At 34.3% G+C, this 15,878-nt stretch overlaps 1 protein-coding gene across 1 annotated transcript; it reads left to right on the forward strand.

Moving 5' to 3' along the window:
- Positions 1-11,877: 11,877 nt before the first annotated feature.
- On the forward strand, positions 11,878-12,911 carry LOC107636116 (ferrochelatase-2, chloroplastic-like). Its single transcript, XM_088485498.1, has 4 exons — positions 11,878-11,925; positions 12,473-12,520; positions 12,619-12,719; positions 12,839-12,911. The coding sequence occupies exons 1-4, from the start codon at positions 11,878-11,880 to the stop codon at positions 12,909-12,911; spliced, it is 270 nt and encodes an 89-aa protein (XP_088341624.1).
- The last annotated feature ends 2,967 nt before the right edge of the window (positions 12,912-15,878 follow it).

The raw sequence follows: 15,878 nt of genomic DNA on the forward strand, positions 1-15,878 counted from the left end.
GCGCGCACAAGGTGTGCTCGCGCTGCAAACAGAACGCACTTCCCTGCCTGTGCGTGCGCACAGGTCTGTGCGTCCGCACAGGTCTGTGCGTCCGCACAGATTAAGATTTTCGCAGGGCTGTGTGTGCGCACATATCAAAAATCATAAAATTCTGCAACTTTGCAGAATTTCAGATTTTCAACACCAACTTTGAGTGATCATAACTTCCTCTACAAAACTCCAAAATTTTCAAACTTTATATCGTTTCGAAGAGTTTTCAATAAAATTTAATTCTAAACCAATTTCAACCGATTTTGAAAATCGAGGCAAAAGTTATGATAAAACAAAGTTCACCAAAAACCCACTTTTACCAAAATTCACATTTTTCCCACTTTCTTACCATACACTTTCAAAACCATACCAAACCATTCCAACTCCATTTCTCATCAAAATTAACCCTTTGTGTCCTAATACACCAATTCTTACCAAAATTTATTCTCAACCACAATATCACATATATCACATATCCACTAATCATCATTACATCTCTATCAATTTTCATCATCAACTCAACCATGATTCACATTAATAATCAACAATATTTATTCATCCAAATTCATCATATCTCAACCTCATCACTTAACCACAACAACAACATCAAACCATTATACATCATCAACCAAACCAACCATCAACAACATATAATTTTCAAACCTATCCTATGGGTCACTAGCCTAAGTGTCCATGAATATTATATACTACATAGAGGAAACCGAAACCATACCTTATCCGATTTGCAATTTGTCCAAAAACTCAAAATTGAGCACCAAATGAGCTTTCAACCACAATCCAACCACCAATGTAACTCCCACAAACACCAACAAGCTCCAAACTCACAATAATCAAGCTATATACATATAAATCACCACAAATCAACCTAGGGCTCAACATAACCATAATCTCACAAAGGTTCAAGAGTTCTTACCTTTCCCAATAGCTTTGGAAGCCAAAACCCAATGCTAAGCAAGGATTAGAATGAACCTAAACACCCAAAAATCACAAATTCTCACTTAATCAAAACCCTAATACTCGAAAATTTAGAGAGAACAAATGAGAAGGATTCAAGCTTTTCTTACCAATTTCTTGGGTGTATCTTGTAGATCTCTTCACAAGGAATGCATAGTCACAAACGGTGCGATGATCGGAGCTCTATAGCTCAAGCTATGAGCTTGAGAAGATTGAAGTGAATAGTGCTCAAGGGGTTCTCTTCTTCCCCTTCTCTTTCAGCTGGGTGTGTATGTGTGTGTTTAAGTGTGGTTTGGCTGTTTGGGTTCATTAATGGATCCTTTTATATGTTGGGCTTGGGTCCAACTTGGGTCCGGTCCAACCCGTTAGCGTTTTTAGCCCGTTTGGCCTAACTTCGGGCCAAACCTTTAAAATTAACGTCCGGTTTTCTATTTCTAACATTTTTCTAAGGTTTTTGACTGTTTTTACTTTTTCTCACGCAGTACCGGGCAGACTTGAATCGGTTCAACCGGTTCAATTGCCGGTTCGCAGTTTTTCACGGTTTTTCGCAGAAAACACATTTTCTTACTCAGAAAGGCCTACTGAGTCCAAAAATCATATTTAAATCCTCAAATTCTCACTCTAACTTTTCGGAACCTTATTTGGGAAATATTAGTACTTAATTAAATGGGTAATTAAGCTCGGTTCTTACAAGTTTCTTCTTCTTATTTATTTGATTTTTTTCCTTTATATATATATATATATATATATCTTTTTTTAGAAAGTAAAACAAAAAAATTATGAGAATGTGAAATAAAAAGAATTATAAAAACAAGAAGGAGTTTGAAAAAAAGTATAAAATAAAAAAATAGTACCAAAATGTCTTAACCGCAATACAAGAATTTTTTATTTTGACACCGAAATTTTTCAAGGCTCTAGACTTCATGCAGTAGTTTCTTAACAAGAACTTATTTAAATTTTTCTTCTTATTCTTCCGCTTTCTTCATTTTTTTGTTGTTTGTAAGAAAAAGAAAAATATGTACATAAAATTTAGTTATTTACGTTTTCGTTTCAACTGAAATAAAAGTAGCACGTGAATCTAAAATTATTATTTTAATTTGGTTTGACTTGGATAAATTAAAAAATGAGTCATTATCCAAATCAGTCCCTGAATATTTTAGGATCAGATACTTTAATCTCCCAACTTTTGATCATTTTCCTCTACGTTTAACTCTGGCCTAGTCTTATTTCTTCATCAATGACAAACAAAAAATGTTGACATGGAGGCCTGGACTAATACACGTGGCAGTCAGTTGTCCACGTGTATAAACAAAACAAATTAGTCTCTGTGCTATGTTGTAAAAATGCATCATTTTGAAGCCCACTAAACATCGCAGCTCTTTGCTGCGCCTCCACCACTACCACCAACGTTGTAGCATACTCGGTCTCCACTACATGAGTAACCTCAAACCAAGATCTGCATCATAGGAAGTGGTCCTGCTGCTCATACTGTCGCCGTCTATGTTGCCCGTGCTGAGCTCGAGCCAATTCTCTTCAAAGAATGGATGGCCAATGGCATTGGTGGCCAACTCACCACCATAATTGACGTTGAGAACTTCCCCAACAACTCAAAACCCAATCAACGACGACTACTCCCCAAAACCAAACAAGCGATGACATTCATTCACTCTAAGCCCCATCAACTACCTTCTCCACAAGCAGCGCCTCCTCTTTACCCTCCTTGGAATCTTCATTGCCACCGCCTTCTTCACTCTCCTCCCTTCCTACAACACCAACCCTAACGAATAGGACATCGTTTTGATCCCATACTTCACGCAACACGACTCAGTCTTGTAAACTTAATTTAAGCAAAAGCATTAATTAGGATCTTAAAAGTTGTGATTTTTATACCTAGATTGATTGTCATAATGATTTTTGGTTATGATAGAGTTGCACTTTAAGATTAGTTTCTCTCCCTTTCCCTTTCTTTCAAACATTCATTAGGATGGTAGTTTTCTAGTATTTTCAGTAAGTAAAAACTGTAAAAAAGTCGTGTATATTGGCAGAGAAAGGACCATCTTTATATGTGTCATTACCTTTAAATCTAATGCGTACATCAAACATTAGCATTAACGGATGAGATTAAATCATTAATAATTTATAAATAATTACAATAAACTTCCAACATTCTCCCACTTGGCCTAAGTATAATCAGATTTTCACACGTTACATAATTGCTTCAATATGGTAAAATACTTTGTGTGACTTATGGCGGTCATGCATTAAATATGAAATGCATTTTCTTCTATATACTACAACCACTAGCATCTTACTACACAAGCTACATAAATAATACAAAATTTTATATCAGTCCCATAAAGTTTCTAGATTATTATGCTATAACTCATAAAATAATCTTACTTTAACTAGAAACAATAAACTATCAATGTTCAAAAAATACATAAATAAACATAATAAGTTCAGAGTGTTAGCATCATTCAAAAGAACCAATACCTATTCTATGTACATGTTACTTAAATGTCTTTGGTTACAATCCTTGAGTCATGGATCAGCAATCATAAGTTCTGTTCTAACATGTTCTATAGATGTAAGAATCGAAATAACCGTTTTAATAAAATAATAATTTTAACTGCCCGAAATAAGTTCGAAAATATAGAAATGATATTTTAAAAATAAAAAGATAAAATTTGAATTCAATGAATTTTTTTGAGTGGGAAAATGTATCTTTTACAGAAAATTTTTGTAAAGATTACGTACCGGTGCTTAAGCCGACAGTATCAGCTCTAGTCTGTCCGATTTTACGTACTGAAAAAAATAAGATTTTAAAAATTGAATTTATTATTTTGAAAGGACAAAAATAATTTATAATTGAAAACCGGACACTAATCTTAAAGGTTAGCCCAAAGTTGGGCCAAATAGAACTAAAATACTAACGGGTTAGACTGGGCCCAAGCCCAACATATACAAGTGTCAATTAATGAGCATTCAGCTCATTTTACCCTAGAAACAAAGAAAGGGGACACTGGTGAGAGAAGAGAGGAAGAAGAGAGTTGCTATTATTCATCTTCTCTTTCAATTGGCCATAACTTGAGCTATGGTGCTCCGATTGATAAGCCATTTGCGGCCGCGCGAAACTCTTGACGAGCACTTCATTTTTATCTAAACCAATTGGTAAGAAAATTGAATTCCAAGCTCTAGTTTTTTGTTTTTTGACAAATTCGAGTTGTGGCTATGTTAGATTGAGATTTTTATAGTTTTATTTGTTTAGGGGTGATCTAGCATTGGAATATTGTTGGGTTTTGTCCTTAATACTGTTGGATAAGGTAAGATTTCACTAAACTCTTGTGTTTAGTTATTTCTGTGAACCCTAAATTTGATGTGATATGTTGTATGATGTTAGATTGAAGTTTGATGTTTGTTGGAGTGAGCTTGATGGTTTTGGAGTTGAGTTTGAGCTTCGTGTTTTGAGTTACGTGGGAATCAACCAAGGTATGATTTTGGTTTTCTTTATGTAATATGTAATATTTTTGGAAACTTGGGCTAGTGAACCATAAGATAGGATTGAATTGGATATGTGATTGTTTGAACTATGTTTGTAGTATATGCATGATGATGGAGATGGAGAAAAATGTATATATTGAGGTATGATTGTGGTGAATTCTAATATGATGATGGATTGATGTTAATTGTTGGTGGTTATTAATTTTTGTGGGTGATGGTGATTGTTGGGGATTATTGGTGTTGATGATATTTGATGATTATTGATGTTTGTGATGATTTTGATGGATTGGGATGGTGATTGTTTATGTTTGATTATGAATTTTAATGATGATAATTAGTACAGAATATTGTGGTTGGTGTTGTTAACAATTGGTGGTGATTGTGAGCTTTGATTTTGATTGAGTTGAGGAAGTGAGGAGGTTGATAAAAATTTAAGTAAGTTAGTGAGGGTTAAATAGTTTTAATACTGAATGATGGGAGATGGTTGAGAAATGTTGGTATGAGGCTTTGTGTTGGTTTTGGGTGTATTTGTTTTGGTTTGGATTTGAAGTTTTGGAAACTAGAGAATTTTGTTGAATTTGGTAAAACCTTATTTTTGACAAACTTTGGCAGTTCATAACTTGATCCTCATACATTGAAATTAAATTATTTTTATTTTAAAATAAAGATGATTTCAAGATCTTTAAAATGATATAAGTTTGATGAAAATGGAGTTTTGTGGAGGAAGTTATGAACGTTTAAAGTTTGGTGTTTAAAATTGAAAATTCTGCAACTTGACATTTTTCTGAAATCTGATGAATATGCGTACGCGGCCCAGGTATGCGCACGTGAAATGGCCCAATTTTTGTGTATGCGTACGCGGACATATTGTATGTGTACGCGGACGTACTTTTTTAACGTGTGCGTACGCACAGTCCCTGTTTTGCTGAAAAATGATTTTTCTTCACTTTTCAAGGGTTCTTTAGCTTTCCAAACTTCTCTATCTACTGTTTAAGATCGCTAACTAGTAATTAGGCCTTAAGACTAATAGAGATGGGTTAGTGAACTAAGGTGGTAATTTTCTGTATGAGTTTAGAAGATGGAGACTTAGGTTCCTGAAGTTGTGGGTGAACTAGCGAAGTGCTTTATTGGTAATGGCTTGAGAACTTGTGAGTGGATGATAACTTGTGAAATTAAGAACTAATGATGGTTATGATGAGCTTGATGGATATTGAAGGAGAGTGTGCCAGGCACTATATCCTTAAAATGTTGAGACTTGAGAATTGAAAGTGGATTGAGATGAAAAAATGGTGATGACTGATGATGATTTGAGGTTGATGGACTTGTTGGATGTGAAAAGTGTGCCAGACACTATATTGTTGGAATGATAGTGTGCCGGGCACTATATCCCTGGAACGATTTATAATGAAACATATGTTGTTGTTTTCCTTCTCTGCCGCAAGAGTGTGCCACGCACTATATCCTTGGAGCATGCAAGTGTGCTAGGCACTATATCCTCGGAACGATACAAAAGCGTGCCAGGAACTATATCCTTGGACGTGGCAGAAAGGCGACATATGAAAGGATGTGTCGGGTTGGCATTCATGAACCGACAAGTGATATCACGAGCCAATAGGACAGGAATTCATCATATGCATCTCTTATGTGCTTATTTGCTTTGATTACTTGCAGTTTGCCTAAATGTATAATATGCCTACTTGCTTCCTGTTTTACTTGCTGTATATGTATATTACCTGTGAATTACTCGCTTGCATTATCTGTGTTTGTCTGGTGCTGAGGAGGTTAGGTAGGCGGCGATGATGGTATCGCGGGGAGGGTATGGTGAAGACTGTGGAGTACAGCGGTGTGATTTTGATATTAGTTAGAAATTCCCTAAGTTTAGATAACCCTGTTTATGGTTTATGGTTTAAGTTATTTATTTTGATTAAACTTGAATATCTGTATTAATGTGAAGTTCTAGGATTGCCTTTGACGTCCCGGAACCTTACATCTTATATATTGAGCACTGTTACCATACTGAAAACCTCCGGTTCCCATACCATATTTTATTGTTGCTTTTCAGATGCAGGTCGTAACCCACCTCGGTGAGTTGTGGGATGGTGATAGAGCAGAGGATCTTTTGCTATCTTTTTGTATTTTGATTATTATATTGTAGTTCTCTCATCTTTTGTGTATTTAACTTTGTTGCCTTAGAGGCTTTATTTCTGAAAACTTTGAGAGATAGGTTGTTGCTGTTTTAAACTTTAAAACTATATTGTATTCAGTTTGACTAGCCGACCTAAACTCCGCAGGCTGTGACTAGTCCTCTTTTGTATATCATACTTATATATATCTTATTTACTTTAATTATTACCTTGTGTATCCTGGAGCTATCTACAAGGTTTTATATATACTATGTCTTGATTCGTCTGGGCCTACCCGTTTAGTTATCATGTGTGAACGCTTCGCGTTTTGTAATTCCGCTTTAAGCGACTTTAAGCTTTACTCCTTCATCGGGCTTCTAGTTATATAAATTCTTGGGCATATATTATGCATTATAAGCTTTAGAACTGTTGTGGTACTTTGTTATCCTTTGCTTTACGGCTAGAGGTAAGGCTTAGGGTAACGGGGTGTTACAATAGACATTCTTTATTTCCGAACTTCCTCCTTAATGCCAAAGTACTTTATTTCCATATGCTTGGCACTTTTAGAGTATCTATCATTTTTTGTAGAAAAATATTGTTGTAGAATTATCACAATAAATTTTCATTGGTTTAGCAATTGAGTTAATAATGCCAAGTCCTGAAATAAAATTTCGTAGCCATAAAGCTTGATTTGTAGCTTCAAAACATACTACAAATTTTGCCTCCATGTAGATGTTGTCACAACACTATACTTAGAGATTTTTTATGATATGGCAGCTTTTCCAAAATAAGAATAAGTTGCCAAATATAGACTTTTTTGTATCAGCACATCCACTAAAATCTGAATCTGAATAACCAATTATTTTAATTGGCTAGACCTTTTGTACATGAGTATATAATTCTTTGTTCTTCGAAGATACCTTAAAACCTTCTTTACAGCTTTCTAATGACTCGTTCCAAGACTACTTTGATACCATCCTAGCATTCCTACTGCAAAGTTAATGTCTGATCTTGTGCAGGTTTGCACATACGTAAGACTACCCACTACAGAACTATATGGAATTGCTTTCATTTGCTTTTCTTTCTATGTCATTTTTTAGGCATTGCATAGGACTAAATTTGTCCCTTTTTGAATTGGTACAATTTTTGCGGAACACTTTTTCATAGTGAATCTCTCTAGAACTTTACTTATATAGGCCTTCTGAGACAATCCTAATAATTCTTGTTATTTATCATGGAAAATTTAAATTTCTATCACATAGGATGCCTCTTTTACATCTTTCATTTCAAAATTTCTAGAAAGATATTCTTTAGTCTCATGTAGCCTTTCCAAATCATTTGTTGCAAGCAAAATATCATCAATATATAAGACTAGAAAGATGAACTTACTCCCACTGACCTTTCAGTATATGCATACATCAATAACATTTTTTTCAAAATTGAAAGAAAGAATGGTATTACTAAACTTAATATATCATTGTCGTGAGACTTGTTTCAGTCCATATATTGATTTCTTAAGTTTACACACCATATGACTTTTTTCTTCATTTGGAAAACCTTCAAGTTGATCCATATAAACTTCTTCATCAAGATCACATTCAAAAAGGCAATTTTTACATCTATTTGATGTATCTCTAAGTCATAATGAGCCACAAGTGCCATAATGATATGCAATGAATCTTTCTTAGAAACAGGTGAAAATGTTTCTTTATAATCAATACCATACTTTTGAGTAAATCTTTTAGCAACAAGTCTAGTTTTATATCGTTTAACATTGCCTTTTGAGTCTTGCTTAACTTTGAAGACCCATTTACAACCAACATATTTAGCACCTTCTGACAATTCAACAATATCCCAAATTTTGTTATCTTCCATGAATTTTAACTCTTCTTTCATGGCATCAATCTATTTTTCTGAATCATCGCTATTTATGCCTTGTGTAAATGAAACTGGATCTTTAGATATTCCAATGTCTTCTTCTTGTAAATAAGTTTCATAATAGCTTGAAATAGCTTACTTTCTTTCTCTTTGAAATCTCTTCAATGGTACTTCTAAAGACTCATTTATTTTAGATATTTGTAAGTTAATTTTTTCATTGGGAGTATTATCATTCAAATTTTATTCATCACTACTAATGTGCTCAACAATAGTTAGAACTACTCTTTGAGTAGGTATGGATAAAGGAGCACAAACATGTATAGGAACATTAACTTTAATTTCTTTTATTTTCACAATTTGATGATTTTCATTCCCACTAATTTCACCATTTCCAAATAATTTGGTATTACCAGTTTCTATAATTCTTAGACTATGGTTTGGATAATAAAAAAATACCTTTTAGACTTTTCTGGATAGCCAGTCACTGTTCGAGAATCTAATTTCTTTTCTTGTGGATTAAATATTCTTGCTTCTGTTGGACAACCTCAAATATGCAAATGTCGTAAACTAGGCTTTCTATTAGTCCATAACTCAAAAGGAATCTTTGGAACAACTTTACTAGAAATTCTATTTAGCAAATACACGGTAGTCTTTAATACATACATCCACAAGAATTTAGGTAAAGAAGAATTGCTCATCATACTTCTAACCATATCTATTAACGTTCGATTACGCCTTTTTGCCACACCAAAATTTTGTTGCGGTGTGTATGGCATTGTATATTGTGCACATATGCCATGTCTTTCTAGAAGTTTTGTAACACTACAAGAAAAAAGGCCTATCGGCACCCTTTTTTCTTGCCACGCTTTAAAAGCATGGCTAAAAGTGGTCAATGACCACGCTTTTATGAGGGTAGCCATTGATTTGTGGCCACGCTTTTTTTGGCACGCTTCAAAAGCGTGGCCATAGAGAGATTTTGGCACGTTTTTATGAGGATGACCACTGATTTATGATTTGACCACCCTTTTTTTTGTCACGCTTCAAAAGCGTGCCCATAGAGAGAAACAGGTACGCTTTTAAAGCGTGGCTAGTTTGTCAGGATACGGGGCACATTTTTAAAGCGTGCCTATAAACTCTAATTATTTGGGACCCTAAAAAAGCGTGACGATAGGATTCCCACTTAATTTAATTTCTCACTCAAACACTTAATTTCTTTATCAGAACACTCAAAACAGCCCTAACTTAGAAGTGAGAACCCAAACCCTCGAATCCTCTCCATTACTCAACTAAGAACCCTAAACTTTCGCAGCTCTCTCTCAGTTCGCAGCCCTCTCAGGTCTCAGCTCGCAGCCCTCTTCATCACTGAGAAGTGAGAATCCATCGTCATCTTTCAGGTCGTAGCCCGCTCTCAACTTGCAACCCTCTATCCTTCTCTTGCAACCCTTTATCCCTCTTTTACAACTCTTGGAAACTTCAATCGGTGCTGCCTCCGCCGGCGCACCCTCCATCGGCGTGCCCTTCGTCGGCGTTCACTCTCGCTCGCAAGGCCTCCATCAGTGCTCGTTCTCTCTCGCTCAAACCTTACCTCCGTCGACGCTGACTCAATCGTCGCTGCCTCTCCCTCAATCGTCGTTCCTCCCTCAATCGGTGCTCAACCCTCACCATAACACAAGAAGGTACGTATTTAAAGATTTAATCCCTTTTTGTTTCTCTGTTTCAACCCTCCGCAAATTTCTCTATTCAACCCTCACCATAACGCTGATTAATGTTTTCTTTTCTTATATAATCATCTCTTGCAACTGTAATCACCTCTCTTTTTGTTTTGTTTCTATTATGTGGTGAACTCTCTAGTTTGATTGCATTGGTGTGGGGAATGCGATGGATTGTCTATTTTATTATATGTGCTTTGCCTTACCATGACACATGCATTTATTCGAATAGTACAGATACTTGATATAAGGTTTGAGTGATATGATCATTTGTTATTTTGTTTGATTATGATGTAAATTGCTTATTGGAATGGTTTCTGATGTTTGTCTTCAATTTTTTGGTAAAGAAATACTAAATGGAGGTTTCTTGAGGGTGTGAGGGTCTCTGGTGCACTGCCACCTAGAACGGTCTTGGTGCAGCAGTGTATCTGTGATGAAGGTGTGTTGGAAGTTCTATGCAACTATGTGAGTGCTCAATTCGTTTTCGTTCTTGTATTTGATTTTGTCTAATGGAATTGAATAGTTAGATAAAAGTTTCAATTGCAGGCAGCTCCATCAAAGAAGTTTCAACCTTCAAGACATGTAATAGGCTTATGTACTGCGGTTTGCATTTCATCAAAAGAAAATTATTTCCTAGCTTAAATGCTGTAATTTTGCAATAATCTGGTGGTAGGAAGCTAAGCATTTGACCTGAATCAAATAAGTATCCTCTGTTCATACTCATTTTTTTGGGGCCTGGATATATGTTTTTACTTTTTATCCTAATGTGTTCTCTGCGGATATGATTTGGTATAGAGAGAGTTTTACTAATACAAAAGGGAAATGATTTTATAGAGAAAGTGAACTTCTATGTATTTAATGCCATTGGAAACTCAGATTTTATCCTTCCTATAAAAATTCTTCTATTTTTGTATTCTTCACAAATGCCCTTTGTAAAACTGATAAAGATATAAATTCTGTCAGCTGCTGTCTGGTATACCAATGTGTTTTCTAGGCCAAATTTTTTAAGAGTTTGCTTAATTCATTTTTTAGGTTTCATGGGGAGAATCAAGTATGATTCAAGCTGAAAGGTTATTTTCCTGAACCCAAAGAACAAGGAAATGTTGCTGGAGAACTTCAAAGAACATCTTGCTTTGTCTGTGAGAAGCATCCAGTGGAGCTATGCAATATTCTGGTCTACTTCATCTACCCAACCCGGGTACTAACTTCTAACTAACTGTTTCCTTGAATTTCAGTTCTGTTTTGTGATTTTTTTTTCATTTTCTGTTTCTTGAATGTGTTGTTTGTGAAAATACCTCAATGGACTTCATATGACGAGACACATCATGACTTGTTTCTTCTTCTTCTTCTCTAATATGAACAACTCAATGCAATGGCTTCTTAGACAACACCACAATTCAATAATACTACTATTCAAAATCAATTTCTTTCTATTCATGGTGCCCATTTAGCAGGGTGTTGAGTTGGGGGGAAGGATATTACAATGGAGACATTAAGACAAGGAAGACAAGTCAAGGAGTGGAACTCAATTTTGATCAGATAGGGTTGCAGCGGAGTGAGCAGCTTCGAGAGTTATACAAGTCCCTCAAAGCTGTAGAAGCCAGCCCTCAAACCAAAAGGCGTTCAGCAGCACTGTCTCCGGAGGATCTCACAGATACAGAATGGTACTATTTGGTTTGCATGTCCTTTGTATTCAACATTGGCTAAGGGTAATAATAGTGACACTAATAAATCTTCTCTTTATATGTTTCTTCTTTGTCCTGTTTGCTTTGTATCCTTTTTGAAGTGAAGAGGCAGGTTGGGATGTGGTAATTACTTGCCATAGTAAGAGTCTAAGTTTCTGTTTTTCTTTAGAATGTATCATGTTATTAACTATTATGTGTAAACATAATATCATTTGCTTCTTTTAAATTGGAAATTTAGTTCTCTATATTATAAAGGCATACTTTTATTCTGATTATATCAAATAATTGCAAGCTGAAGTTGTTATTGTAAATTTCATCCCATTGTCTCTATTTCCCCTTTTTATTTATTATTTGATCACAGAATATAGTCAGATGAGTTACTTTCACAACCCTGGAATAGCTGTAGAATATCTATGATATGGTTCCTGTATACCTTTTTCTCAAACACTCAAATAACCTAATATTTGCAAAAGCCCCATATACACTATATCAATACTTTTACTTCTGCTTCTACTTACTGCTATTATTTTTTTTATCAGTGCACAAAGTGATGGTAAATCTGATTATGCAGGAGTTGAAAGCTAGAGGAATTAACAATAAGCACACTCTTGCTTATCAGGTTAGTTTGGACCTCATTAACTTGCTTTTTAATTGCTGAATTGTTGGCTTACCTTTTAGAGCCTCTGTTTCTTATGGAATTGTTGGATGAATTTCCAGAGTCGAGTGGACCCGGTACAGTGGTTGAAACCATATACAGATGAAACTCTCGTTGAGCTTGGTCAGAAAGGTGTGAGGAGTCTTTTAGCTGTTCCAGTGAGGTACATTATTTTTGGACTTTTACCCAGTTTTAAATTTTAATTGTGTTTTGCGTTAGACACTATTGAAAGTTGTGAAATAGCCTTAAGAGTAAAAGACACTCCTCCTCCTTGTATCTCAGCTTTGTGAGTGAGCACATAGAGACCCTTGAAGAAATTGACATGGAGTACAGGGAGTTTGGACGGTGCATGTGATCAAGTGGGGGTAATGTGTGACAGTGTGAGCGTAGGTCCCTCTCCAATTCCACCAACCCTTTGCTTTGGTTTTTGGTTCATTAAATACAAACCAGTAAAACCACGCAATCCAAAAGGAAACAAACACATGTTTTTGGCTTTCATTTGATTCCTTTTCAACTCAAATCCCCAGCGTTACATAGGAATTTCTCCCTTTGACATATTAATTATACTTATGCCATTTTATTGTTATTTTTTATTTTTGCTTGCTCACATCCAGTAATTGAATATTTGGTCGACCTTCCTTGCTTATCTTATCTATTTCATGGATTACTTGAAAATTTCGGAATTAAAATCAATATTTCTAGTGGCCTACATTTAATTTTCCAATGCACTGACATCATTGCTTGCAGCTTATGTTATCTTTAGTCGTGTTATCCTCAAGTCATTGCTTAAGTAGAAAAAAGATATTCTATTATTATAATATTAATAATTAATAGTTCTATTACTAGTTCTATTACTAATGTATGAGTATATGCATGCATTAAGGATGGTTCTGAATCGGTAATGATGTGCTTGAGGTGTTGTGTCAACAGCAGAGTAATATGGATATCCCAAAATAGCTTGTCTCTAATGAATATAGATCGTATCTAATATTTCATTATTGTTTATAGGTTTCTGATTATATTTTACAAACTGGTCATAATGTAGTATCTGATCAGTTTCTACATTATATATATTTATATATAAATATATTTTACAAACTGTTTATAGGTGATTTATAGTATCTGATCTATATGAAATTTGGAACTTGTAATGCTATACGCTAGGCAATTATTTGACTTCAAAGAGTAATTTTGTTTTTCTCAAGAGTATAAATGGATCAAACATTGTTTTGTTTTAGCTTTATGCAATTTATGCATCCTTGCTGAGACTTTATGCAATTTAAGGTATAACAACATTTTCAAGCTGATAGTTACAATACAAAACTGCATTATATTTTGTGTAGTTGTGCTTAGACTTTTTAAAATCATTATTAAATGAAGATAAAATGGTTGAGTGTGTTTTCATGGCATTTCTTTTAAACTTGTTGCAGGTAAGAAGAATGGGAAGTAAAGAAACTGCATTGATATTCATGCATGAAGAATATAAAATCCTCAAGCGCTACAAAAATTATAGAAGTTCTTCTAAGAGGGCTATCTCCTTTTTCTAAAGCACAATGGTGTGAGCTACAAGATTCAACAGCATGAGTTTTTGCCATTATGTTTGGATTATTGATATTTATTTTTTAATTTTTTTTATTTTTTACACAAAAAAATGACAAAGAGATAGAATAAGTTAATGACTTTTAATAAGTTTTATATGTATTGATATTTTTTAGCCCAATGTATTTTATAACTACTTTGGTTTGAATTTTATTAATGTAATACTAATTTTTATTAATTAATTTTTTTAAATGATATTCACATATTTTTGTCAATGTTTTTTTATTATTTTTGGAGTGCATTAGAGTATGGGTAAAAGCATATGCCAGATTTTCTTTTTTGATGATAGGGATATAGCCACGCTTTTAAAGCGTGGCAATAGGATTATGTTTCTTTACTATTGGCACGCTTCAAAAGCAATACCATATCTTTTACTATTGGCACGTTTCAAAAGCGTAGCCATATCTCTCACTTTTCGGGACGCTTTTAAAGCATACCGATAGGTTAATACATATGGCCACGCTTAAAAGCGTGGCAAGAGTTGAAAGCGTGGCAAAAAAGAAAGCGTGCCGATAGATTCACAAAAGCGTGGCGATAGAGCAACCGGCACGCTGGCAGATGTGACCTTTTCAAAAGCGTGCCGATAGCTCAAAAAGCGTGGCGAAAAGCTGTCGACACCCTTTTTAGCACTTTTCGGCACGCTTTAAAAGCGTGGCAGAAAGCTTATTTTCTTGTAGTGTAAATGGACCAGGATATTGTCCTGTTTCATTATGTTTTCCATAATATTCACCACCTCTATCTGATCTAATAACTTTTACCTTTTTGTCTAATTGTCTTTCAATTTCTTTAATATAAATATGAACAGCATCAACTATTTGAGACTTTTTTTTTTAAGCAAATAGACATATCTATAACGTGAAAATTCATCAATAAAAGTGATGAAATATTTTTTCCACTAATAAATAGAGCATCAAAAAGTCTACATACATTAGTGTGTATAATTTCAAGAAGATGACTACTTCTTGTGGCACCTTTTTTGTTTTGTTTGGTTTATTTTCTTTTAATATAATCCACACATAAACCAAGATCAGTAAAATTTAGATTTTATAAAATCTCATTTTTTTACTAATCTTTCTATTCTTTCATTGGATATGTAACCCAAATGTTTATGCAACAAGAATGCAGAACTTTTTTTAGGTGTATTTAGCCTAATTATGTTATTCTGATACTCAATAAGCAAGAATTCAGAAAATTGATCAAGAATTTTAATCTATATAAGCTATCAATTAGAACACCATAACTAATTAACAATATTAGAATTTTTAAATAAATTAAAACAACTATGTCTACTGTTAAAAGAAAAATCATATTTGTCCAACTTAAAAACAGAAAGTAAATTCCTAGACATTGAAGATACATAAAGAATCTTAGATAAATCTAAATGAAAGCATGTATCCAACACCAAGCGATAAGTGCATATTCCTTCAATGGGTGTTTTCACACGGTTTCCCATGCAGAGGAACATCTTACTTTGGCTTGTGATTTGGATCATAAGGAATCCATGCATTACATTAGATATGTAAGTTGTAGCACCAAAATCAAGCCACCAAGAATTACGAGGAATATCAATTAAATTTGATTCATAAGTACATACATATGTTTCAGATATACTTTTATTTTCGAATCATGCCTTACGTTTAGGACATCCTTTTAGAAATGTCCTTTTTTAACACTGTTTTGTATTGACATGTCCTTTCTTCTTAAAATTCTTTGATTTTGTCTT

The sequence above is a fragment of the Arachis ipaensis genome, chromosome B4, assembly GCF_059453495.1.
Source record: "Arachis ipaensis isolate K30076 ecotype BB chromosome B4, ASM5945349v1, whole genome shotgun sequence".
Lineage (NCBI taxonomy): Eukaryota > Viridiplantae > Streptophyta > Magnoliopsida > Fabales > Fabaceae > Arachis > Arachis ipaensis.